At 52.6% G+C, this 25,442-nt stretch overlaps 1 protein-coding gene across 8 annotated transcripts; it reads right to left on the bottom strand.

Annotated features, from left to right (window-relative positions):
- Positions 1-687: 687 nt before the first annotated feature.
- On the bottom strand, positions 688-24,117 carry ARAP3 (ArfGAP with RhoGAP domain, ankyrin repeat and PH domain 3). 8 transcript variants are annotated; one of them, XM_057307220.1, is made up of 33 exons: positions 23,753-24,117; positions 21,671-22,179; positions 21,493-21,554; positions 21,273-21,384; positions 17,829-18,029; positions 17,589-17,658; positions 17,204-17,324; positions 16,926-17,110; positions 16,733-16,839; positions 16,287-16,486; positions 16,104-16,189; positions 15,783-15,965; positions 15,503-15,638; positions 14,777-14,893; positions 14,187-14,334; positions 13,976-14,078; positions 11,903-12,122; positions 11,154-11,217; positions 10,500-10,663; positions 8,458-8,670; positions 8,073-8,178; positions 6,682-6,829; positions 6,305-6,373; positions 5,531-5,605; positions 5,320-5,434; positions 3,545-3,673; positions 3,326-3,459; positions 3,009-3,091; positions 2,877-2,912; positions 2,697-2,760; positions 2,471-2,608; positions 2,227-2,265; positions 688-1,723 (listed from the first exon to the last, which is right to left on the bottom strand). In XM_057307220.1, exons 2-33 carry the CDS (start codon positions 21,958-21,960, stop codon positions 1,247-1,249), a joined length of 4,395 nt encoding a protein of 1,464 aa, XP_057163203.1. In that variant the 5' UTR covers positions 21,961-22,179; positions 23,753-24,117; the 3' UTR covers positions 688-1,246. The 8 variants fall into 8 exon arrangements, with proteins under 8 accessions (XP_057163203.1, XP_026354833.1, XP_026354832.1 ...); XM_026499048.4 differs by having other exon boundaries at positions 21,671-22,211; positions 23,753-23,845; XM_026499047.4 differs by having other exon boundaries at positions 21,671-22,346; positions 23,753-23,830.
- Positions 24,118-25,442: the final 1,325 nt, after the last annotated feature.

Genomic DNA, 25,442 nt, shown 5'->3' on the forward strand with positions numbered 1-25,442 from the left:
GCATGGCCTATAAGGCTGTGCATTATTGGGCCCCTGCCAGTCTTTCCCCCTTCAGCCCATACTCTTCTCTTGCTCCCCACTCACTGTGCTTCAGCCACTCCAGCCTCCTTTCTGTTTCCCCAGCAGGCCAAGTCTCTCACTGCAGAGCCTTCATGCCTGCTGCTTTCCCTCTTTTTTCTAGAGTGCTCCTTCTCCCAGCACTCCACGTGTCTGGCTTCTTTAACTCTTCACAGAGGCCTTCCCCGTCCTCCCAGCCTAAAGTTCATCTCCACAAGCACATCACTTTGGTTTGATTTCTTCACAGCACTGAATTAATTTGGGTATTTTCTGTTTTCTGTTCCCCCTGTACAGTGGAAACTCCATAAAAGCAGGACCCATCTCTCTCTCTCTCTCTCTCTTTTAAGATTTTATTTATTTGACAGAGAGAGCACAAGAGAGCACAAGCAGGGGGAGCGGCAGAGGGGGAGGGAGAAGTAGGCTCCCTGCTGATTAGGGAGCCCAATGTGGGGCTGCAGGGCTCAATCCCAGGACCCTGGGATCATGACCTGAGCTGAAGCCTTAACCGACTGAGCCAACCAGGAGCCCCAGGACCCATCTATTTTGTTCAAACGTGATCCTGAATACCTGACACCTAATTAGGAGCTCAATACATATTTGTTGAATGAATGAATGAAACAAACAATAATAGCCTTTTGGTTCCAAGATTTATTAACAGTGACACATCCTGTTTGGCTCCTTTTCACCCCAGCTCCCAACCCCAATCAACCTTTGCACTCTAGGTCTTCAGTGTAGTCCCCAAATGTAGGAAGTGGGATAGGATAGACTTGGAGATCATTCAGCTTTCTGGCTTCCAAATCCTTTTTTTTCTTTAATGCAATAAAACCATTCCTTTCAAACCCAAAATCTCTCACAGAACTCCTATGTATCCAATATATAAAGCAGGAGTTGCCCTCGTTGAGGGAAATTATGTGGGGCTTACAGCTCTAAGAAAGAGTTTGATGTTCACTGCTCTCCTTATTTCAGTGACTTCATGGTACATGTAAGTGAGTGGAAGTTCAGTGAGGGGCCATAGTCTGACCCTCTCTGGGCAGGAGAATCCAGAGCCCTCAGTTCTGTGCTTCTTCCATACACCGCACTGGATTCTAGAGTCTTTCCAGCCAGAGCAGAGGAGGCTCCCAGCAGTGTCTGCCATGGTGAGAACTTGGGTCCTCTGGTTACCTACCCCTTCAGACTACTCATCTTAGGGTCATGTGAGGGGCTGGCTGGAGGGTGAACTGGAAGGTTGGGTGGGAAAGCCAGGTGTCTGTGTCAGAAGGCCATTGGGGTTTGGGGACTGGGGGCTGGAGGGCTGAGAGGGGCTTCCCAGGCCTATGGTGGTTTCTCCCTTCCTCAGGATGAGGCTGTTAAGCTCCTGGAGCAGCTGCTCCTCCAGAGACCCACATGCCTGGGGGCTGCTCTTTGAAGGGGGGCCAGGAGGGGGCTCAGGTGGCTTCTCCTCTGGGCCTGGGCCACCTGCCTTGGGGAGAAGGGGTCTGTCAAAGGACCTCTGGCTGGTGAGGGGGATCTCTGGGTTGGCTGTCTTTTCTCTCATCGTGGAGAAGGAGGTAGAGGTGTCCTTGGTCAGCTCGGGAAAGGCCCCCACTTCTTCATACACTGGCTCCTCATAGACAGGCTCCTCCAGTTCCTCTTGCTCCTCCACAGCCCCCTGGGATGACTTCATCGGCTGGATAGGAACGGGGTAGCGTGATGCGGGCACAGGGTTAGAGTTACTGGATTATTCATCGCTAACATTTGTTAAGCTCTTCCTCTGGGCCAGATGCTGTAAAATACTTTTCATGATGATATCAAAACAACTCTGTATGATGGGTTACACCGCAGGAGAGTGAAGTGAGGTACAGAGGGGTTAAGTACGTTGCCCAAGATCACACAGTGAGTAAATGGAAGAACTGGGGCTTCAGCCCAGGTCTATCTGACTCCAAAATACGTTCACTTAACCACTTTCCTTCTATTTCTCAGCTCCTATGACCACTTTCCCTTTTCCTTATCATATCCTACCATACCTCATTTTTCTCATTTCTTCTGGTCCCTCACAATACTCTCTCTCTCATGCATACACACACACACAGATGGCCTGCATCAGAACAAATACAGAGGGCACACTGGTTCAGGCAGCACAGAGGAACACAGGGCTGAGGGGCACAAAGCTGAGATAGGTACAGTACTCACAAAGAACATGGACAGGGTCCTCCGGTTGTGAAGCCGCCGCTGGGCACAGGTGGGATGGGGATGAGGGGAGGGAGAGACACAGAGACACAGTGAGGCCTGGCAACAGAAGGCAGGGGTGGGGAGCGGGGGCACAGAGAAGGCAGAGGGGGGCACCAGGCTGGCAGGCACACCACTCCCACCTGCAGGGTGGCAAGGACATGGGCAGGATTCAGGAGGGCACTGCAGCAGGCCAGAGGGACCTCACCAGGGTCTGATTGGCCGAGAGGAGGGTGGCCCCACTGTCATCTCCTCTGATGGGCAGCAAAGGCATGGTGCCAAACTTCTGACGGGCAAGGTCAGAGGAGGAATGGCGTCGTAAGACCACTGGCTGCTGGTCATCGTGCTGTTGGGAGAGGAAGGAGTTGGCACAGTGGGCGTGGGTCTATAGCTGGGACCTCTGAGCTCATCCTCATCTTTTTCCTTCCCCTCACCTGGGCTTTGAGGATGCTGGTGGTCCAGTCCCACATCTCATCCTCGTCAGTGCAGGACAGGTAGCTGGGGGTGATCAGAGGGGAATTAGCCAGAGAGGAGGGGTTGTGGCTATAGGGATGGAGGTAGAGGACAGGGTGCAGGGCTGGGCCAGAGGAGAAGCCAAGCCGAGAGGTACTCACAGGTGCATCTTCTCCAGTATCAATGTGAAGCCCCACCTAGGAAGCAAAGGAGAACAGAGATGGGTGATTAGAAAGGCCAGAGGGATGATGGCAGGAAGGCCCTAGAACTGTGGCCTGGGGAAGAAAACTCACGGTGTTGGAGGTTTTAACTTCTTTCGGATCCCCAGGTAGACCTTGGAACCTTCCAAAGGCCACTCTCGTTCTGGTTTAGCGCTCTGAGAACAAGAAGGCAGTCAGTGAGGTCAAGAGGAGAGAGAAGGATCACAGTCAGTCAGGTCAAGAGGTCATGGAGGCACTGGGGTTATGTGATCACAGGGTCACAGAGGTCAAAGGACCAGGGCAGCATTGAGATCAATAAGCACATGGGCTGTGGAGTGAGAAGGTTGATGCAGTCCTCACTGCTCCACGGGGGCCGCCCGCACCCGTCCCCGACCCCCGCAGCACCTCACCTTCTTTTCCTTGAGCAGCAGCAAGCAGCGGCCACGCAGCAGAAAGAACCTCTCCTGGAAGCGGTTTCCCAGTAAGCGGGGTGGCTCCTCCCGACACCGCAACAGACCCACCCTTGGGCTCTCGCGCCGGATACCTGGGCACAAACAGGCAATACTGGGTGGAAGGTCTTGGGGGAGAGGCCTAGGTATGGGGGTGCTGGGCTGAAGAAGGAGGTTCACCTGTGAAGAGGCAGCCGGCTTGGGCCAGAGAGACTTTCCTCAAGAGCAAGGAGGCCGAGCAGGGCTCTGGAAGCTGGCACCATTGAAGAGCCTGCTCTAGGACCCTTTCCTTGGGGTGCAGTGGCCGCTCTGAGGAGTAAAGTAGGGGTGGGTATCAACCGGAATATCCATCCACACCCTGGAGCCTCCAGCTCCTTTCCCACCAGTCACATCCATTTGTCCATTCCACAGCCCAGCCACAGGTATTTATATAAGGACCAACTCTATGCCAGGCATTGCTGGCCCTGGGGATACAATGGTGAGCATGAAACCCACGGCCTACCTTCACAAAGCCCACAGCAAAGTGAGGGAACAGACAGTACACAGGAAAGTCAACCAAAGAATTGTAGATAATTAAATGCTTTGAAAGAAACAATAAGAAGCTGAGAGAGAGAGTAGGAGGGCAGCTACTGGGACAGACTGATGACCAGGCAAGGTCTTTGAGAAGGGGGCATTTGAAGCTGAGATTGGGGCCTGGAGGAGGAGGAAGAACAAGCCATGCTAAGATCAGGGAAAGAAGATTTCAGCCATGACACAACTCAGGAATAAAGGCCCTGATTCAGGAAAGACATGTTTGAAAAACAGCTAGCATGGCTCAAACACAGAATGAGTTATGTGAGATGAGGTCCGAGAAATAAGCAAGGACCAGACATTCAGGGTCTGTGGGCCATAATAAGGAATTTGAATTTGAATTGAAGTTCAGTGTGAAGCCATTGGAAAATAATGGCATGATCTGATTTATGTTTGAAATGCACATTGACTGCTGTGTGGAAAACGGAATGTTGGGAGGCAAGAAGGGAACACGGGCCAGCTATTCCTTTTCTGCGGTTGTACATTTTAGTGGTTAATGTTGAGTGCAGAAAGATAGTGGTGACTTCGACTTGGGTGGTGGTAATGGTGGAAATGGGGAAAAGCAACAAATTCTAATAGAATCAACAGGACTAGTTGGTTGGGTTAGGTGTGAAGTTGAAGGAAAGGGAGGACTCTCAGGTTTCCGGTCTTGATAACTGGGTGAACAGAGGGGCCACTGACTGAGTTAGGGAAAACTGGGAAATAGCCTGGGCTTTTTGTTAGGCAAAAGGCCTGGGAATTGAGTTCCGGTTTGCATGCTTTTAATTAGAGATGCTTAGGGTGCCTGTGTGGCTCAGTCAGTTAAGCGTCCAACTCTCGATTTCGGTTCAGGTCATGATCTCAGGGTCGTGAGATTGAGCCTTGCTATGGAGCCTGCTTAGGATTCTCTCTCTCTCTCTCCCCCAACCCCTCCCCCCAATAAAAAATAATAATACAAATAAAAATAAATTAGAGACGCTTGTGAAACATACAAGTGGAGGTGTGCAGTAGACAGTTGGATATGTGAATCTACAGCCTGGAGGAGAGGTTTGGGCCAGAGACCCAGCTTATGAATGGCATTTAAAGCCATTGGAATGGATGACTCATCCAAGGAGAAATGTAGATAGAGAAAGGAAAAGGGTCTGTGGTTGAACTCTGGGTCCTTCCAATATTTGGAATATAGGCAAAGGAGAAGAAAAGCCTTCTTTGGGGAGGAAGGGAAACCAAGGACTTGGGTCCACAAAGTCAAGAAAGAAGAGAGTACGGAGAAAGAGGGAGTGATCAACTGTGTAGGATGTCCCTTCACATGCACGAGGACAGTGTCGCTGTATTTGGTAACACAGAAAGCACTGGTGACTTTGACCCCCCCATCACATGTGTATACACACACACATGGTCATGCTCACCAAGTTCCCCGTGCTCACGAATCTCAAACGTCAGCCACAAGTCCATCCCAGCTTCTGTCCCCCGCATCTCCAATACCTGGTTAGTCAGTTCCTCAGCAGTCAGTGTTGGAGACACCTGGGGTCAGGGCAGGAGCAGAGGACCCATGCTGATCAGCCCACTGACCCTGCCCCCCCATCCTTTCATCTCCCCTCCTGTCCCCTCAGGACTGACCTTTAGGGTGACACAGTTGTCTGGAAGCTGCTGTTCTATATAAACCTCCATGATGAGGTCTCCAGCCTGGGACAGCTGAGGGGAAGGCATAAAGAAGTCAGGAGGACACAAGAGGATGCAAAAAATCAAGGTCAGAGGACTCCTTATGTTGCCTCCTAAGTACTTCCTCCCCGTCCTAAAGTCTCCTCCTACCCCTCATCCCCAGTGTGGCTCTTAAAAGGGAGAACCCCAGGAGAGGTAGAACTACATCTTCAGGCTGCATGGGTGCTTCCCAAAGCAGTGTAGCATATGCTTGGAAGGACAGGTTTAAGGTCAGACTCTCTGGGTTCCAACTCTGCCACTCACTACAGTAGAACTTTGAATAAGTGACCCTCAAGGCCTCTGTTTCTTTATTTGAAAAAATGGGACTGTCTACCTCATGGAGTTGTGTGACATGAAAGTAAGATTATAGGTGCTTGGAAGATAAGTCCTTAGCTGTTTGCTACTGTATTCATTGCTTTTATTCTCACTACTTTGTCTACCTTACCTAACTCTTCCTTGGATCTCTTACATGTGGAACCCAAGTATTCTGCCATCATTTTGTAACGAAGAGTCCTCGTGGTGGAATAAATAGAGCAAATCCTAAAGCAAATCCCTCTCCCCAAAGCACTCCCCTCCTTGAGTTTCCCCTGTGTCTCAGAGAGCTGAGGGCCACTGTCCAGAAGCAGAAGGGCACCTTCCTATCTTGATGTCCCCTCCTGGCCCACTCACGAGTCTAAGGTCAGGACAGGTTACCTGTACATCCTTCCAGGTGGTGATAAGACTGACCTCCAAGTCAATCTGAGCTACCTGGTCAGAGTCAATCTGTGGAAGAGCCAAAACAGGAGTGTGTGTATTGTGGGGCAGGTGGGGGCAGAGGGGTGCTAGGAAAGAGGGAAACAGGAGGAGTTTGCAAGACCAGAAGACTTGTACGGGAGCATGAGAGGCTAGAAGAGCTAAGAACTAGGGGGGCATGGGCATTTGGAGTGAGGGTATGGGATAGAGGGACCCAGGGCTATGGGAGGTGATTCTTGATCCAGAGGGCCTTAGAGGTCTGGGCTGGGGGCTTTTTGGCGGGAGAAGAGTCCAGAATCCAGGAAAAGGGACTATAGTCAGGGGTGGGGACAGCTTACATCAAAAACAGAGACGTAGCCATCGATGAGTTCCTGCAGCACCCGCACCTCATGTTCGCCCCGCCCGTCTGTCTGGAACACACTGGGTGCGAACAGCAGGGCCAGGTTCCGCGTGCACATCTGGTTTAGAGCGGCACACTTTTGTACCCTGCAAAGGGGTGTGACACTGGTCATAAGGGATGCAGCTTGTGCTCACCTATTGGTCGATGCACCCATTCATTCAGGAAATACTTCAGTCAGTATACCAGGCCCTGGGCTAAACACATGGGATACAGTTTTAAGACATAATATGGGCCTCAGGGAGCACCCAGTCCAGGGAAGACAGATGAGAAATGGTTGATTATAAATATAGTATGGGGCAGCAAACTTTTTATGTAGAGGGACAGATAGTAAATACTTCAGGCTTGTAGGTCATACATTCTTTGTTCCAATTCATCAGTTCTGTTGTAGCATGAGAGAAGCCATAGACACTATATAAGTGAACGGGTGTGCCTTTACACTCCATGCACAAAACTTACTTACTTACTTACTTACTTTTTATTTATTTATTTATTTATTTATTTATTTATTTATTTATAGGATTTATTTACTTATTTGAGCGAGAGAGAGAGAGCAAGCACACAGGGGGAAGGGGCAGAGGGAGATGGAGACAGAGAATCTCAAGCAGACTCCTCCCTGAGCAGGGAGCCCCATGCAGGGCTCAATCTCATGACCCTGAGATCATAACCTGAGCCAAAATCAAGAGTTGGACGCTTAACCGACTAAGCCACTCTGGCGCCCCTGTACAAAACTACTTAGAAAAACAGGCAATTGGATGGATTTGGCCCATGGGCCATAGTTGGCCCGAAACAGAGTAACCAGTACAACACAGCCAGGGTTCACCTTGGAATCACTTAAAGACCTATCTCCAATAGGCTGATCAAGGTAGATCTGCACCTTATTTTTCTTTGTGCTTCCTACATCTAACCCTTTGCCTGGCATAGAATGATAAAACAAAGTAACATTGGTTGCTCACCATTCCTGAATGCTTACTACCTACATGCCAGGAGATGTAGTAAGAATTTTATAAGGATTATCTCATGTAACTCTCATCACCTAGGAGGTGGATGCTATTCATTACACCATCCTCCTTTTACACATGAGGAAACTGAGGCTCAGAGAATGCAAATAACTTACCCAAAGTCACACACTAGAATGGTGGAGCCAGAGTAAAGCCTAGGCTTGACCCCAAAGTCCACACTTGGAACCTTTGTGCTGTGACCCTTTCACTTAACAACTGTGTGCAGGATGAATGAATAAATGTGAGGTGGCAGGGGGTGGTGGTGGGGGGAGAGTTGGACAGAGGTGATAAAGGTCAGTGAGGAGCCTGCAGGGGGTCTGGCCATACTGACCGATAGAGATGCCCGATGAGGGTAGCCAGTGTGCGGCGGTTGACCTGTGGCAAGCAGCCAATCACTTCTTTGTATTTCTCCAGGCGCTGATTCTTCTGGGGTAGCTCTGGGATGGAATGGGGGAGGGGTGGAGAGAATCAGGGAGGGGAGCATGGAGGGATTTTTAGAGAAGCAAACCCAGGATGGATGACTTTCTGCCCCCTTCCCACCTTGACCTAAGCTGAGTCCCTGAGTGATCCTGGGGTGTGGGGGTGGGGGAGGGGAGTACTGGGGAGGAGGGCTGCCAAATCCCACAAAACAGCCTCAGGGATTGGGGTGGGGGAGGGTGGAGTTCCAGGTTGCCCCTTGGTCGCCTGTGAGGAGTTCTTTGGGATCTTGGCAGTACCAGCAGCCTCCCTCCAGCGAGGCAACAACCGTGCAGAGGTCACAGGGTCATCAAGCTCTCGAAAGAAGCGTTTGAGTGTATCGGTGACATCTTCCACAAAGTGCTCTCCTGGCCGGAGCTTCACTGACCGGGCATCCCGCCGGAATTCAGCCAGGAGCCGAAGGCTACGGGCACGGGCACCCCCTTTCCGGTATATGCCCTCCAGCTGAAGCCCTGAGAACAGCCAGCATCTCTGCTCACCACTGCCCAGAGACCCAACTACCCACCCAGTATCCAGTATCTGTGATCCCCCCCACCAACCTGCTATATCACTATTGGGGTAAGGGGGCCAGAGAGGAGGAAGTCGGCCTCCATGGTCTTGATTCTCAAGAACCTGCTCAAGTCTTCCTGCTCAGAAAGTCCTTCCCCAACCAGGACATTACACATAGCCTCCATCACTCTCTATCTCCTCGCTGCTTTAATTTTGAAATAGCACTCTCAAATTACATTACAGTTGATCCTCACTAGTCACAAATTCCACATTGTGAATTCATCTACTTGCTAAAATTTATTTGTAACCCCCAAATCAATACTTGGTGCACTTTTTCAATCATTTATGAACATGCACAGAGTGGAGGAGAATTTGAGCTGCCTGTTGGACGCATTCCCAGCCAAGGTCTCATATGGTAAACAAGTGTAGTTTTCATGGTATATATAGAACCATGTTTTTTACATTCTTGTGCTTTTTTCCGGTAGTTTCACTGTTTAAAATGGCCCCCAAGTGAAGTGCAGGAAGGCTGTGTGTGCCTTACGGAGAGAATATGTGTGTCCGATAAGCTTTGCACCTGCGTGAGTTATACTGCTGCTGGCTGTGAGTTCAAAGTTAATAGATCAGAAATATATGTTAAATAAAGTGTCTTTAAACAGAAACACACTTCAAACAAGGTTACATGTCGATCACCTGATGAGAAGGTGACCAGAGGTTCCCGGGAACCTAACCCTGTATTTCCACTGGGGCAACGATTTAGGATTCATTAATTCAGTGTTTACAGTAACTTCGTAGAATAGAACTGCTGTGAATAATGAGGACTGTATTTTTCTTATTTAGTACCCATCTCTCCCGCTAGTCTCTGCGCTTCCCTCTTCACTGCTCTATCTCCTGTGTGTGGCACATGGGAGCCACTCATTACACAGCTGCTGAATGAAGAGCAGTGGTGTGGGTATGACCACCTATACTCTTTCTCCAGGGCTCCTCCCCAGACTGCTGACTTCGCTCCTCCTTTAAACATGAGGGAGACTGAGAAGAGAATGGGATCTAGGGAGTGGGGGAAGTCAGTGCATGAGGCTGCTACCAAGGTGTGGAGAATGTCACTAGCCACTGACTATCCACTGTCCACGCTGTAAGCACAGGTATTTGTAGTTCATGGATGTGTCTTTTTTGCCCTTTACTGCCTTCCTTGGTTTTCCATGAATTTTCCTTCTTAAGAGTCCAGGCTTCTAAAAAGGGGGTTTGCCAAGGAGCAAGATTCTACTTGGTCCTTCCTTGGGCTGGAGAAAAAAAAGCAGAGGCCAAAAAGTCACAAAGAATTCTGGGAACCACTTGCATCGCTGTACTTTTATGCCTGGAAAAACTCCCACACAGAATAATTCTGCTCAGACCTTCAAGGGTTTTGCTGCACAGCTTGGCTCTTGCCTTGTAGCTGCCCTCTTTTTGTTCTCTATGGCTCTCCAGTCCTATTTCAGTGCTGCTCTTTCTCCACACCCACGCCCCCACCAACAGCTACCTTAGAACACTTACTACCTGCCAGGTGCTGTGCTAAAAGCTTTACATATGTTATCTTACTATCACAGCCATCCTAGAGAATGAGTATTGTTAGTAGCCCCATTCTACAGATGGGGGAGCTGAGGCTCAGATAGATAAAGCAGCTTGCCAAGGGAGATACAGTGGGTTGCTGTTGGGCCGTAGTCTCCGGAGGCAAAGCTCTTATAGGCAGATCACACCCTCTGGCTGTGCCCATGTCCCCCGTCCCGTACTGGCTCCATATTGGCCAGTACCCACTCACCATGCTGGGTGACAAAACTGATGCAGGCATCCACGATGATGGGGATGTCACCCCGGCTCATCTGCTGCTCCTGCAGCCCTGTGCCGCCCCCGCCAGCTGCCCCTTCAATGGCTGCGTTCCACGCTGAGAAGTCCAGCCGGCCCTCCCCCTGCAGATACAGGGTCCTGAGACCCGAGAGGCCTGAGTCAGAGCCAGCTCCGGAGGGTCCTTTAAACTAAGAGGCCCAGGATCACAAGGACCAGACTTCCCAGAGCCACCAGCAGGGGGCAGCAACAGTCAACCCAGATGGGGCCCCTGAAGGTGAAATTTCTTTTCTTTTTTTTCTTTTCTTTCTTTCTTCCTTTTCCTTTTCCTTTTTTTTTTTTTTTTTTTAAGATTTTATCTATTTGAGAAAGAGAGAAAGCACACACACACTGGGTGAGGGGCAGAGGAAGAGGGAAAAGCAGACTCCCTGCTCAGCACAGAGACCAACACAGGGCTCAATCCCGGACCCCAGGACCAAGACCCAAGCTGAAGTCAGACGCCCAACCGAATGAACCACCCAGGCGCCCAACAGGCAGGTGGATTTGAGGAAGTGGGCAGTGGTCCAGCCGACCAGGGTGGAGGGTGGGAGCTGGGCTCGAAAGAGAGACCCAGGAGAGGGGCAACACTTACCTTCCTGTTTCCACCAGGACCAAATGCTCCTTCTTGTCTGGGGTGTCAGCTGCTGAAACCACACCTGGGAGAAGAATCATCAGACATTATCATAATTGTCCTCATCATAGTGACCAGTAAGTCACTAAGTATTTAAGGTATGTAGGTACCAGACTAGGAACCTTAATAAACATTGTTGCATTAAATCCTATAAGTTACATAATATTATCCCCATTTTACAGGTGATACATTAATGCTCAGAGAGGTTCAGTTTCTTGTCTCTTCGCTTGTTATAAAATGGAAAAGCTGAGCTTGACTCAGGTCTGTTGTCTCCAAAGTCCTCCGATATTATCCCACACTGTTCCTCTTTGAGGAAGAAGTAAGAGTATCCAGTCCTCTCTCCCAGTCTCCAACTAGCAAGTGACTCCAAATAATACTAACAATAACCTTAATAACACATAACATTTATTAAACACTTACAAGATATGTTCTGTCAGGCTCTGTGATAAGTGTTTTATGTGCATTGCCTTATTTGAAACTTACAACTCTTTTATTGTGCCCATTGTAAAGATGAGGAAACTAAGGCACAGGAAGGTTAAATAACTTGTCCAAGGTCACACAGCTAGGAAGTGATAGAGATGGGGGTCTGTATCTGGGCAGTCTGACTCCAGAGCTTGTGCCTGAATCCACTATGTTTGGCTATTTCCCACAGGGATCCCAAATCGGTAAAGGTCCATTGCCCCCTACCCCAAGTCCCCACCCCTGCTCACTGATTTCCTGTAGCCGCCGCAGATGCACCATGTCCTCGGGGGCTGGCGGGCCAGGGCCCGGTGCTGGACACAGGAAGAGGTGGTCACCACGAAGAAGTCCAAACCCTGACAGCCAGAGGCCAGGGGCCAGGGCTGAATGGGTGGGAGAGCGCAGCCACAGGCGGCCCAGCCGCAGCAGCCCAGGGCCCAACAGCTGGTGGCAGCTCAGCGGGGAGAACCACTGTGAGGCAAGAGGAGGACATGGGGAACAAGGAGGGTGGGGAAAGAGATAAGACATGGAGGAAAGAAATAAGAGTGGGAAGGATAGGGAAAGACATGAAGAGAAAGCAGAAGAAAGAGAGGAACGAAAAGGGATCAGGAGAGAGCAGAAGAAAGACCCAAGAAGACAGGAGATGAATGGAGAAAGACAGGAAAGAAATTCAGTTCAATTTAATTTGCTGCAGCCAACACAGAGAAGACCTCTGTGTGGCAGCCTTCTGTTCTTTGCAGGATGTCGAGGCAAGAAGGAATGGGGAGCCCAAATGCTGTAACTGAAGAGTCCTGATGTCCTGGGAAATCCCAGCACCCTAAGCGGCCAGGAGAGGCTTCACAGAGAAACAAGTGTTTGAGCTGGTCCCAAAGGAGTGCTTCCCCAACCACCTGTGGGGAAGGAACAGGGGGTTCTTCTTTTCTTTTTTTGTTCAAAATTCCAATCCATTACTAACCAGTACTTTGTTAAAAAAAAAAAAAAGAAAGAAAGAAAGAAAAAAGAACTAGTAGCAAAGTGAAATGAAAAAAGAAACATAAAAGTCCCTACTTTAAGAAATTAGATTCTACACATAAAATCACTCTGTTACATTGCTATAAAAGATTCTGAATGTTCACTCTCAAGTTCTGTTCTTATCCTGCCAGAGGCCATAACAAAGAGTCTGTGAGCCAGTGTGGTGTCCCAGGCTACAGACCACACTTTGGGTAGCACACGGCCTTTAAGGATGAGCTACATTTTTGGAAAACACAGCTGACAATCAGAGGAGACAGCATGATGGCTGCAAGGGCCATGACAGAGCCCTGAAAAGACATGAAGACAATTTCTTGGCGGGAGTTCTACTCCTCTAACCAGGAGAGTGGGGTCAGAAGCCAGAGAGCAGGTGAGCATTTCCCACAGAGGAGTGTCACGTGCTGCAGAGCCGACTTGGGGAGGCCGGGAGGAGGCCCTTGGACTTCGGTAATGGGAAGTCACTAACCACCCCTGCAGCGTAGCAGCTCAGAAGTTGGGCAGAGGCGGGCAGCCGCAAGGGGTTAAGGCGGAAGTGCAACCCTGCCAGGGCCCACAACGTTCTGGCGGGTTGGCAGGAGGGCGCCAGCATGATGAGCTGAGGTAGAGCAGGGCCGAGGGAAAAACTAGGTAAGGATGGGAGCGATTAGCATCATCATCACCATTACTATTTCAACACCCACAGATGGAGGGCCTGCTGTGTGCCAGGCAGTGCGGGCCTCACATGTCTCTTAATCCTCAACCCTGAGGGGCATGTCTTGTACACCCACTCTATCCGTATGGAAAACCTCATGAGGCTGAGAGTTGGAGGACTCAGATCCCAGCATGTCTGAGTCCAGGGTGTGAACGTTTAACTCCAGCGAGAGGGTGCAGGACGGAGAGATTGGCTGGCCTAGAAATGGAGATGCTGGGGCACGTGAGAGCAGCCTTCCCTCTGGACTGGGAGAACTTGGGGGAGAGGGAAGCAGGAGTTAGAGGCAGCCTTTCCTTGGGCAGAGGCCCTGCACAGTGAGGTTTGAGCCATGAGCTTTGGAGACAGAGGTCTGTTTTCGATCCTGTGCTCTGCTGCCTCCTGGCTGTGTGACCTTGACCAAGTGACTTCATAACCTCTGTGACTCTGTTTCTCTATATGTGAAATATTGATAATCCTTTCCTCCGAGGGTTGCTGTGAAAGTTAAATGAGATATGGAGTGGGTAGTGCCTAACACTGGTCCTAGCACAGCTGTTAACCTTAGCTGTAGGAATAAGAGAGGGCAAGCTGGGGGCAGCTGGGGACAAAGAGGCCACGAGCTGTCGGGGAGGGGTCTCAGCTGGCTCACCTTGCCCACGGCACTGGTCCAGGCCTCCAGACTGTCGGCTCCATCTGTGCCAAAATGCTGGATCCTCCCCCCAGTGAGGATGAGCTCAAAGGAAAAGGGAAACCTAGAGAGAAAGTGAGGTCAAGGAGGAGAATGGGGACCAGGAAGGGGCTGGCAGGCTCAGCATCAGGAAGGGCAAAGGGGGAGTGCAGGGAGCACAGGGCGCAGTTACCTGTCGAGGTCACCTGGGTCAGTGGGTGGGGGACTCACACCCAAACATACAACATCCTGGGGCTGGATGAGGCTGAGGGGTTCAGGGCTGCTTTCTGATGCAAACATTTCCAGAGCCGCTCTCAGCACACACCACAGTCTGGGGGGAGCTAAGGGGGAGGCTGATGGTCAGCAGCTAGAAGACCTCTGTCCCTACTGTCATAATTCCCATTTACCAGATAATTATTCCATCTATTCCACACCCTCTGCCTATGTATGATCTCATGTAGTCTTCACAACAACCCTATGAGGTGGGTATCACTTTCAGTTCTCTTTTGCAGATGGGGAAACTGAGGCCCAGAGTTTGAGTAGCTCCCCTAAGTCACATAAGTAGGAAGTAGCAGAGCTAAGATTTGGCCCAGGCAGTCTGACTTCACAGCACAGGCTCTCAGCTATCACCCAATGCTGCCTCCAGGCATGGTCCCTCTCTTACTCCCAGCATCCAGCCCACACCAGGGCATGGCCCTACTTGGCCTTCCCAGCCCTCTCTGGTACACTCTTGCTCATCCCAGTTTCTGCCCCATCTCCTCCCACCCTCGGCTCCCCTCTCACCATCCCGGCCCCTGCGAGGAGGTGGGGGTCCAGCTTTGTTGCTGATGGGACCACAGTACAGGAAGCTGCTGTAAGTGGCAGGTACCACCACCTCATTGTACACACCAGGAGAAGGGTCTGCAAGGGGAAGAAGTGGTCAGTCAGTTCAGGGCAGTGCAGTGGGATGGCCTGCGCCCCCTGGGAGAAAGGATCAGATTGAGGAAGACAGTGGGACCCGACTCCACTGGCAGCATGGCCAAGCCAAGCCCAGTGGAGCTGGACCCCTTACCACCCACAGTAGAAAAGGAGATGGCAGGAAGTGAGACTCCAGCCCTTGCCCACTGCCTGTCCCCACCAGTGAGCCGACCAGCCAGTCAGCCAGGGCCGTCCTATAAGTGTCTCAGCCCCTCTGGCCTGACCACTGGAGGAAAGCCTGTTTTGATGACCATTTCTATGATCAGACTTCCCCCAGGGAGATGAGAGCTCACTTATGGGTTAACCTTGTCAGGGGAAGACCAGCACTAACACCTCAAACATCCAGATCCACCCCAGGCAGTGGCCACCATTGGTCATTTCATGACAACAGGAAATAGACCCCAGGGGATCTAGAAGGGTGGGAAACTGCCCAGACTAGGCTATTGTGATGGCCTGAGTTAGAGGATACTTGGGGCTTCCTGGAATAATCAAGGCATAGGTCAGGCCTGACAATTCTTGGAGAGTGAGAAAGGAGGCCCTTGTGGGAATTACCTGGGAGCAGGAGACCAGGGAAGCTGCCATCGAGGGCTGAGGGGGACCAGGGCTCCTCGCCCTCTGAGGCCTCAACACAGAGGAGCTGGGTCATGTTCTTCAGCAGGTTGGGTCCCGCCACAGCTGCACACAGTGCCTGCAGAGGGGGAAGGGCCTCTGTCAGCCCCAAGACCCAACCTGAGAGCATGGGGACAGTCTTCCAGTCATCAAAAACAGCCCCCACCAGCCCAAGTCTAGGCATTTCGACTTAGAGACTGCTCTCCTCCCCATCAGCTCCTACCTGGAGAAGTTGGCTATGATCTGGATACTGAGGGTGGGGCTTCCGGTAGAGACCCAGTCGGTACTTCCGGGAGATGAACTCTCCCCGGGGGCCAGGGCTTGTATCTGGATGCAGCCCCTCGCCAAGGGGTAGTGCCCCGGCCCAGAAGCGGTTGGCACGGTCATTTCCCAGGACAATGAACAACTGTAGGATGACAAAGGGCAGAGGCTAGTGACAGGAACTCAAGAGTCTCAGACATTCCTGCCCCCAAGCTGGGCCCAAGGCCTTTTATGGATGCTCTCCTTCCCTCTTCCCCACCTTCTCCCTTTTCAGACTCTTCACCTGCACTATCTCATTACTCCAAACACTTGTGTCCAGCTTCAGGCTCTGTACCTTGGAGATCCCAGAACCGAGGGCCCGGTGCTGACCTGTTAGGGTGTGGAGCGTACGTGGCACGGATACTCAGAGCCCCCCGCCCTAGCCCCCCTCCCCCTCCCTGTTTCAGCTAGAGGCCCCGGCCCTCACCTGCACACTGCTTGCAGATGACCACCCCCAGGTTGACAGCAGCCCAGTCTGGGCGGGAGGCCCCACAGTCCGCACAGTGCCGGTTTGCCCGATTGGACCAGATTTTCTCAGCCACCTCGTAGTCAGACAGGGTCTCGGTTACTGCTTCCTGCAGAGCGGCCGCCCAGCTCTGCCGAGCCCCCCCAGACTCGGCTGTGAAGCTGAGGGGTGGACAGCCAGTCCGTGGGCATGGAGACCCCTTCTGACCTGTCCCTTCCCACTGGCCATTCCTGCATAGGCCATCGCTGGGCCAGCGCAGACCCTCCTGAGACCTCGACCCTACTCACTGGACTCCCCTCAGTGCACACCCACTGACATCCCACTGAAGAGGCCTCCAGTCCTCTGCCCACCCTGTGCCTCCTTCCAAAGTCTCTCCCCCGCCTTCCTCCTGCCAGTCTGGGCCCCACCTGAAGCAGCGATGGGGCGTGAGCAGATCAAAGCTGCGACTCTTGGTCTCCCGGACGCTGCAGCCTTGCAGTTCAATGAAGCAGATCCCGATGCCCGAAGAAAAGGCCTGGTTGGGGCGGGGTTGGAGCAAGAACAGTGAGGTGCCAGAATGGACTAGGCCAGCCTCCTTGGCCCCGGCCGGGCCCTTCTCACCTGCTCACTCTTGTACAGAGCCAGCTCTCCAGGGCTCAAAGCAGCAAAAACCTTGGCCTTGTGTCCGCGAAGCTCCAGCATGCCTGTGCGGAGGGGTCGGGGTGGCTGAGGGGGCCGGGGGTGGCCCAGGAGGCGCTGCTCCTTCAGGCAGGATTGCAGTGTGGAGCACCATGTGTCCCGCTGGGCTGGTTGGGGACAGAGAAGCAGGTTAGCCAGCAGGCTGTGTGCTCACACGGCCTTCCTGCCCCCACCCTGACACAACGGGCCCTGATTCTCACCCTCGCTCTCTGTGCGAAACACAAACACCCTCTGGCCAGTGATGACCTGGAACTTGTTGTCCTTGTTGCTTCGGGTCATCTCAATGGCAGTCAGAGGGATCACACCCTTGGGGAAGGGATCCTGGAGAGACAGTCCAGTGACGCATAGGGACAGAAACTCAGCCACGTGTGCTGACCCGGGAGCCAGCACCAACTTTTAATGAGGTCAGCACTCATTTCACAAGCAGTGGGGTACAGCTGCTAGCCGAGCTACTTTAGATGCTGACATCAGTCATGGGGTGACCCCCCCCCACGTGCTTCCCATCTTCCAGTCCGCAGCCTTCCTCGGCCCTCCCCCTCCCTCTCTCTTTCCCCAGGCCCAACACAGCATCTCTCAGACCCCCACCTTATCACTGCCAAAGTACATCAGACTCCTCCCGTTGAACTGCACAAAGCGTCTTTGGAAAACGTAGTTTCTGGGGATGGGAGGGGCCCACATGAGTGAGCGGTGGAGGCTGTATCCTGGGGGGCTCCTAGGGTCTGGGAACATTTGGGACCTGACCCCCCCCAACTCCCCCAGCCTCTCCCTTCCTTCTCCTCCCTCCCCTCCCTCCCCTCCTTCCCTTTCCCTCCCTAGCAGCCCCACCCCTGAGGGGAGAGCTTGTCTAGCCAGCCACTGAGAAGGGGCGTGGGGCGGTCTGCTGTGGAGGAGAAGCTGGCATAGGGTGAAATGAGGTCATCGTTGGTCTCCATGTCCAGGGTGGGCAGTGAGAGGGTGGAATCCCCGGGCAGCTCAAGGCTGGCATAGCCAGCGTCCTCCCGTGCCTCCAGATCCTGCCTGCTGAGCCTTATGTGGGGCAAGACAGAGGAATACACATTAGACCCAGGTTCCTGGACATCCCCACCTGCAGTGCTTCGTAGAATGCCTTGCGGGTACTAGATCACTTTTCAACAAGGAAACAGGGAGGTTGGGAACCCAAAAGATTAGCATAGAGTTTCTTCCCTGAGCACACTTAGATTTTTGATTAGAGCAATTTCAGTCCCTCTCCTCTGCCCTTAGTGTTACTTGGTAGAAAAGTTGGGGAAGGGCTGCAGAGCTGGCTCTCTGCCAGGGATGCTGATATCTAATCAAGAAGTCTTCTCAGTCCTTTCTCCAAAAAGGGCTTGACCTTCCCTCCCTGGACCAAGTTCCCCTCGGTTCTCACCAGGGTGCTATGAACTGCTTATCTGGTCACCTGCTTCCACTCAGGCCCTCCCTCCAACACCCATTTTTCCATCACCACCAGAGTGCTCTTTTAAAAATGCAAGAGATCGTTTCACTCCCCACCCCCCCCGCATGAAATCCTGCAATAACTTGCCATTTGCAATTAGGATAAACCCAAATTCCTTACCATGGGCTGCGAGACCTTGTACAATGAGAAGGACTGCCAATCCTCTGACCTCTTCTTGCATCACCCTCGCCTTTGCTTCCTACCGTTCAACCACACTCTCTTCTCTCTTTCAGAGGCTTTGCACATGCTGCTCCCTCTGTCTAGAACATGCTTCCCCCGTCTGCTTTTTCCCATCCTTTAGGTCTTTGCATATGCCATCTTCCCAGAATGTCCTCTATTATTCTCTGCCACTTTCCCATAGTCCTTCACCTCAGTAGCACAAAATCCTTGCAAAACCTTAAAATACAGGTATATGGGCCCCATACTGGACCCCTGAGTTTGACCTTCTGGGAGTGGGGCCCAGGCATCTCTAGTTCTGAAAGTTCCCCAGGCTATAGTGCAGCTAAGGTTGAGAACCATCACTCTACCCTCTTTGTTTTCTACTTCACTGAGAAACTGAAGCAATCAGACAAGAACCCCACAGACTCACAGTGCCTCATCTTCCAAGTTTCACACATACTTTGCATTCCTTCTGCTACTATCATAAACCTCCCTGTCTGAAGCCAGTCCCTCCTCTGTGCGCTGTCCTCTCACCTACGCAAGGACATTGCTCCAGACTTTCTCCCCTCTCTGTCCCCTACAGCAGCTAATTTTCCCTCTCTCCCAGATCACCGCGATCCACCTATAAACATAGAAACACTCCATCCTACAAAAACCACTTCCTGACTCCATTTCCACTATTGACAACCACTCAATTCTCTGCTCTTCTTGCAGAAAAACTCCTCAAAAAGCTGTGTATGCATTCCAACTTCTGTTACCTCCTGAGACCATTCTCATACAGCTTTCACCTCTACCCCTTGTCAAGGTCCTCAGTGACCTCCATGTTGTCAATTCCAGAGGCCAATTCTCAGTCCTCATCGTCCTTGACCTCGGGGCAGCATTTGACCCCGCTGACCTCCCCCTCCTCCTTTCTGCACTTGGCTCCTCTGACATCACGTTCTCCTGATCTTCCTTCTCCTTCACTAGCCATTCCTTTTCAGTCTGTTTTGCTGGTTCTTCCTCTTCTCCCAAACCTCTTGATATTGAAGTGTGCCAGGACTCTGATCTTAGTCCTCTGCTCTATGGACATTCACCCACAGCCTCATACACCCACCTAGATGCTGACAACCCACAAATTTAGATCTCCAATTCAGACCTCTCCCCGCACTCCAGACTTGTATATCCAACGGCCTGTCATCTCTTCTCAGGCTTATGACATATACCTCAAATTCAACCTGCCCAAAATGGAACTCCTGGTCTCCCCGCCACCCCCCGCTTTGTACACAGTCTTCCCCATGTCAGAGCAGAGCAATTCTAGGAACTTCCAGTTGCTCAAATGGCGCTATCCAACAGAACTCAACGTGAGAGCCACACGCGTGATTTTCAATTTTCTAGCAGCCACATTAAAAAATAAAAAGAAACAAGTGAAACTAATTGTAATAATATATTTTATTTAATCCAACATACCCCAAATATTAACATTTTATTATGTCATCTGTATAAAAGGTAAGATAATTTATGTCTACTTCTGTTACATGCATCCAGTATTGCTTCTTTCATACTAAGTCTCTGAAATTTGGTAGTTTTACAGTTACAGCGCATCTTACTCCAGACTAGCCACATTTCGAGTGCTCAGTAATCACATGTGGCTAGTAGCTACCACGCTGGACAGTGTAGGCTCAGCCCGAAAGCCCTGAAGTCATTCTTGACTACTCTTTTTTCTCACACCCTAATTTCCTAGGATAGTTTGCCTTCAATAACCCAAATCCAACCACTTCTCCCCATCTCCACTACCCTCGTCGGAGATGCTGCATCTAGATTACTGCTACGACCTCCTCACTGGTCTCTCTGCTTCTGCTTTTGCCCCCTACAGACCATTTCCAACATAGCGACCAGAGGGGTTCTTAAAATTTTAAGTCAAAACCCTCCCAAAGGCTTCCTATTTCACGTAGAGTCAAAGTGAAAGTCCCTACAAGGTCCTACCTGATATGACCCTTTTTACCTCTGTGACGTCATCTCCTCCCACTCTTCCGGCGCTGGCCACTCTGCCTCAGCCCTGCTGTCCTTGTCACGACTCCCGGGTACCCCTGAAAACTTTCTATTCTTGCCACACACACCGCCCCCTAATTCCACACACCTAATTCTTTCATCCCCTTCATTTTGCTCAAGTGTCATCTTCTTAACACTCTGGCAACTCTTAATGAAAAATCGCAGGACGCTTCCCCCTCACTCCGTCCCAGCCTTCTTACCCTGCTCTATTTTTTTCCATGGCACTTACCACCTTTTAACATATGATGTAACTTATTTATCATATGTATTATTATTTGACTATCTCCCCACAGGGACAGGGATTTCTGATCTATCTCAAGTATCTATGATACCTAGCATGCAGTAAGTGCTCAATAAAGATTTCTTAAATGAAAGCATGAAAAGCCCTTTTCCCTATTTTAAATCATATACCCATTTGTTTGTCTGCTTGTTTCATGTCCTGTCTGGCCCACTGAGTCACAGGCTGCCTGAGGAGGGGACTGGGTCTGTCATAACCCGCCTGTATCTTGAGCACCTGGCTGGCACACAGTGGATGCTCAATGCACACTTAATGAATAACTGGATACACAGCGACCACCAACTGCTCCTCAAGCTTCCCTCTTCCTGCCATCACCACCCTACTGACTACTCACCTTTGTTCAGCCCTGTCCTGACAGACACCTCTGCCTTCTCTTCTGTCGGGTGGCCCTGGGACCCCCACAGGCTGGACACCATAGTACAGGCAACCAGGGTCCATGATGTGTACTGGCAGGGGGAGGAGTGGGGGAGACAGAGAAGAGGAGGTCAGGTGGGAGAGTCTGGGGTCCTGAAGGGCCCTGTCTCTCTTCCCCAAACCCATGATAACCCACCTACCTGTGCCTGTTGTGGGCCTGACGGCAGGGGTGGGGGCAGTTGCCTGGGAGCTGTCTGGGGCCCTGGGGGAAAAGATCTAGTGATCATTAAGGGAGAGAGTAGAAAGGACTAGTCCTCATGTCCTGCTTCTCCCTGCCCCCTCCCAGCACTGGATCCCGAGGGAGCCAACCCCACTTACATGTCCTGAGCTGTCTGTGCCCCTCCTCTTAAGTCCAGGCCAAAGTAGATGGCATTGGGCATCATCTCCATAGTATTCAAGGCTGAAGTCTGCTCAGAGGAGGAGGTGGGGAGAGGAGGGGACTTCGGGCTGGACTCTGGGCTCCTGGACACTTCTGGTTTCCAGAGGGCTGGGCTCACTCCAGGCCTTTGGGTGGTGGCAGGGCCACTGAGCCCACCAAATACTGTCCTGGGCTTAGGCACAGGTTTGGGGGGCTGGGCTTGGGGAGCTGGGCTGGGGGGTGGCTCCATGGCACTGTCCGACTGGGGATCCAGGGAGCCCTCCACAGCAGCTGCCTGCAGCAGGCGCAGAATGCGTTTCCGGTGCCCTGTGGCGTTGATGCCCAACTGCCTCAGCTCCTCGTGGCCCAGGCCCCGGGCTGCACCCGCCGTAGCCAGGCCATGCCGCCGGAACGTGTCTGCATACTGCTCCAGGTGCACCGTGGCCAGCCACACAGCGATGTCCAGGTCCTGAGGAGCAGCCATGGGGGCTCAGGCCATTGCTGGGGGGAGCGGCAGGGTGAAGGGAGGGCTCAGGCTGAGATTCCCCCTCCCTGTCCCAAAGTCTGAGGCCTGGACAGGGGGTAGGTACCAGACTCCAGTCTTCCTCCAAAGAAAAATGACCAGTGGCCGGGAATCTGGAGGAAGAGCCGTCCCAGAAGATCAGAAAGGGCTTTCTTATTATAGGATAATCCCTTCATTTGCGGGTGTGGACACTGAGGCCCAGAGAAGGGAAGAGGCTTGCCCCAGGATCACAACGAGTTGGAGGAAGTGTTGGTCCCCAAGCTCCTGCCCACCCTATGTCTGGATCAAAGCTCTGCCTCCGCTTTACTGCACACTCTACCAAGCACAGGACAAGATGAGAGAAGCCTGCAGGGGCAGAATAGAGTGGGATGGTGGGGAGGAGGGGCCCCATGATGTGGCATAAGGTAGGGACACAGGCAGCATGGGAGGAGGGAGGAGGTGCAGATCTCACTCCCCCTGGTTTCCAGAGCTGAGGTCCAGGCTCTGGCCATCCTAATCCTGGTCATTCCCAGTTCCTCCTCCCCTTCCACCTATTGTCTCTGCTCAGACTTCCTTCCTGTCCCTCCAGCCCTGGCCGCCCCCACATCCTGTCTGCCTTGGTCAGGCTGTCCAGAGAGCCCTAACTCAGCAAGTAGGGTCCTGGCCCTGGGAAGAGACCACTTGGGGAATGGGGATAGGGTGGTAACTGGGCCAGAAAGATGATGGACCAAAGGCTGGGTACTCTAGGGTCTTCTCTCTCCACTAACCTGCAGCATGTTCACACACATGTATGCACACGTGAGCACCCTCCCTGTAGGGACTCAGAAGTGTGAAATGACATCGCCCTACCTCTGCTTTCTCCAAATCTTCCTCTCCTGAGCCTTCCCGTTCCCTAAGGCTCTGTCCCATTCTGCCAAACTGACCCTGACCCTGGTCTATTCTCTGGACGCGTCTCAGATTCTGTCTCCCTGGACTTTTCTCTCTGCCTGTCCCCACCTCTACCTAAATCCATCTTTGTTCCTCTCCTTTTGCTCTCTATCATTAAGCCTCTCCTTGCCTCAGTCTCCAATTTCAACTAACTCTTCAGCTGTATGTGACTCCAGATTTCTGTCTCTCCTCCTCTGCCTGTTAGGCACGCTCCCTGTTGCTCTCTGTGGGGTTCTGACCAGGACTGCTTCTCGCCCCGGCATCAGTTCTGGCCTCTCTACCTCTCCACAGTTGGGCCCCATCCCCAAGCTTGTTAGGGCCTGACTCAGAGCTCAGTTTCCCAGTGACTCAGACCCATCCGAGGGCACGGGACTGGGAACCGGGAGGTGCGCCGGGGCCGGAGTGCCGGGGGGCGGGCGGGGCAGCGCGGGGCCGCGCGGGCTGCGACAGGGGAGGGGGCAAGGAGGGAGGGGGCAGAGGCCGGGCCACCGGAGGGAGGGGCGGGCCGCGGCGGGGAGGGGGCAGGGGAGGGCCGCCGGCGCGGAGGGAGCCCTCGAGGAGGGGACGGGGAGGAGTCTGGGCAGCAGGGGCCCGTGGGCGCGGGGGTCCTCACCTCACTACGCGGCCGCCGTCCGCTCCCGGTGCGTGTCGCGCCGTCCGAGGCTCCGGCCGCGCTGCGCCGGCCCCGCCTCCCCTCAGCCCTCCCCCGACGGCCGGGCCCCGCCCCGCCGGCCCGTTCCCTCCGCGGGCCCCCGGCCACTCCTTGTGCAAGCGCCGGCCTTCAAAAGGTTGGGGCTCCTTACCCAACCGCTGCGCTTATCTCGGGGCCTGGCCAACTCTGCCCTCTCAGGGGCCGAGAAAGGGACCGGAACAGGGCTGGAGGCCAAGACAGCCTCAGAGAGGGACAAAGGGGCAGAGACCAGAATGGAGGTGGGACGGGGGTAGAACCAGAGCAAAAAGGAGAGCGCTGTGTGGAGGACGGCTTTGCGTCCCGTCTGCTGTTCCCTCCCCGTCGTGACAAAAGAGGAGGGCAGGGGGTTGGCCCTAAGTCCCCAGGGTGGCAGGCCCTCTCCCACGCCCAGCACGATGGCTGGACCCTGGCACCCTGTTTATAGGAGGACGGAAGCTAGCTTCCAGAAGTCACGGAATCCGTAGCCTTCCAAGCTGGGGAGCCCTTCAGCCGCAGCCCCGCGATTTGAGGTGAGGGATTAGGAGCAGATGCCCAGCAGAGGCGTCCCCATCTGCTTCTCCCTCCCCAAGGGCCACACCTAGCTTTCTTCTCAGGCAACATTCCTACTCCCAAACCCGGGCTTGGGGCTGCCTTTTTGAGGACAGGCCTGGTGCCTTGCAAGCACAGTGACCCAGCAAGAGGTCTTTTCTTCCTTGGAAGAAACCCCTTCTCCTCATTCTCTTACTGCAGGTTTTTTTTTTTTTTTTTTTTGGGGGGGGGGTGTTGCCTGAGGAGAAATGCTCCTCTCCTCTTCCCCAATCTGGCTTGGAGCCCCAGCCTTGGAGCCTGTCCCCCAGAGCCTGAGGTGCTTCCCCCTGAGCGCTGGACTGGCTTAGCTCTGTGTGGTGGGAGGGGGGAGGGGGGGAGACACCGCTGTCTGGCTGTGTTTTCCTGTTTGTATGAGAGGAAGTTGGCTGTGAGTCAGCAGACACAGGAGCTGTCAGTAGCTAGGGGAAGACCCCTGCCTCAGTAGAAGGTGAGGGGAGTGTGAAGTGGTCTCCACTTCTCTCAGCTGCTCCAGCTTGGAGAGCATCTGCCATCTTTGGCCTCCTGGAGCTCTTCTCTCTGAGAAAGAAAATGATAATAATAATTAATCATTAAAATGGCCATAGTAATGGCTACCACTTATAGAGAGCTGACTCTGTCCCAGGCCCTGTGCAAATATTGCTTTGCAAGTTTCCATTAATCCTCACAAGAACTCTTAAGATAGGGAATTTTGTCACCTCCATTTTACAGATAAGGAGATATTTTTCTGGATGGGCAACTGTGGGGCCAGGAGAATGCTCTTCACGGACCTCCTACTATAAAGACTGAAAATTCACCAAAGGCCTCAGCTGCTTCTCTCTGAAAGCCATCAGCTCCTAGTTTAAGGCCAGCTTCCCACAGGGCTGCTCCCAGGCAATGACCAAGTTCAGGAGAGATCCTAAGGTAGGCCTGTTCCTGGGAAATGAGGGGATTCCTTTTACAGCTGACGTTGACTCAGGAGTCTCCCCCGTGCCATTGATGAACTTCCCTTCTACTGCATAGTGGTCTAGGATGCTTCCTCCCAACCTTCCTTCCTTTGCTCTCTCCT

This window comes from Ursus arctos, unplaced genomic scaffold, assembly GCF_023065955.2.
Source record: "Ursus arctos isolate Adak ecotype North America unplaced genomic scaffold, UrsArc2.0 scaffold_5, whole genome shotgun sequence".
NCBI lineage: Eukaryota > Metazoa > Chordata > Mammalia > Carnivora > Ursidae > Ursus > Ursus arctos.

Coding starts and splice junctions, on each gene's coding strand:
- ARAP3 (XM_026499048.4), bottom strand. CDS start 22,194: ATGGCTGCTCCTCAGGACCTGGACATCGCTGTGTGGCTGGCCACGGTG. Junction 2,913..3,008: donor AAGTTAAAACCTCCAACACC/GTGAGTTTTCTT, acceptor TTTGCTTCCTAG/GTGGGGCTTCACATTGATAC. Junction 2,266..2,470: donor TCTCGGCCAATCAGACCCTG/GTGAGGTCCCTC, acceptor ACCTGTGCCCAG/CGGCGGCTTCACAACCGGAG.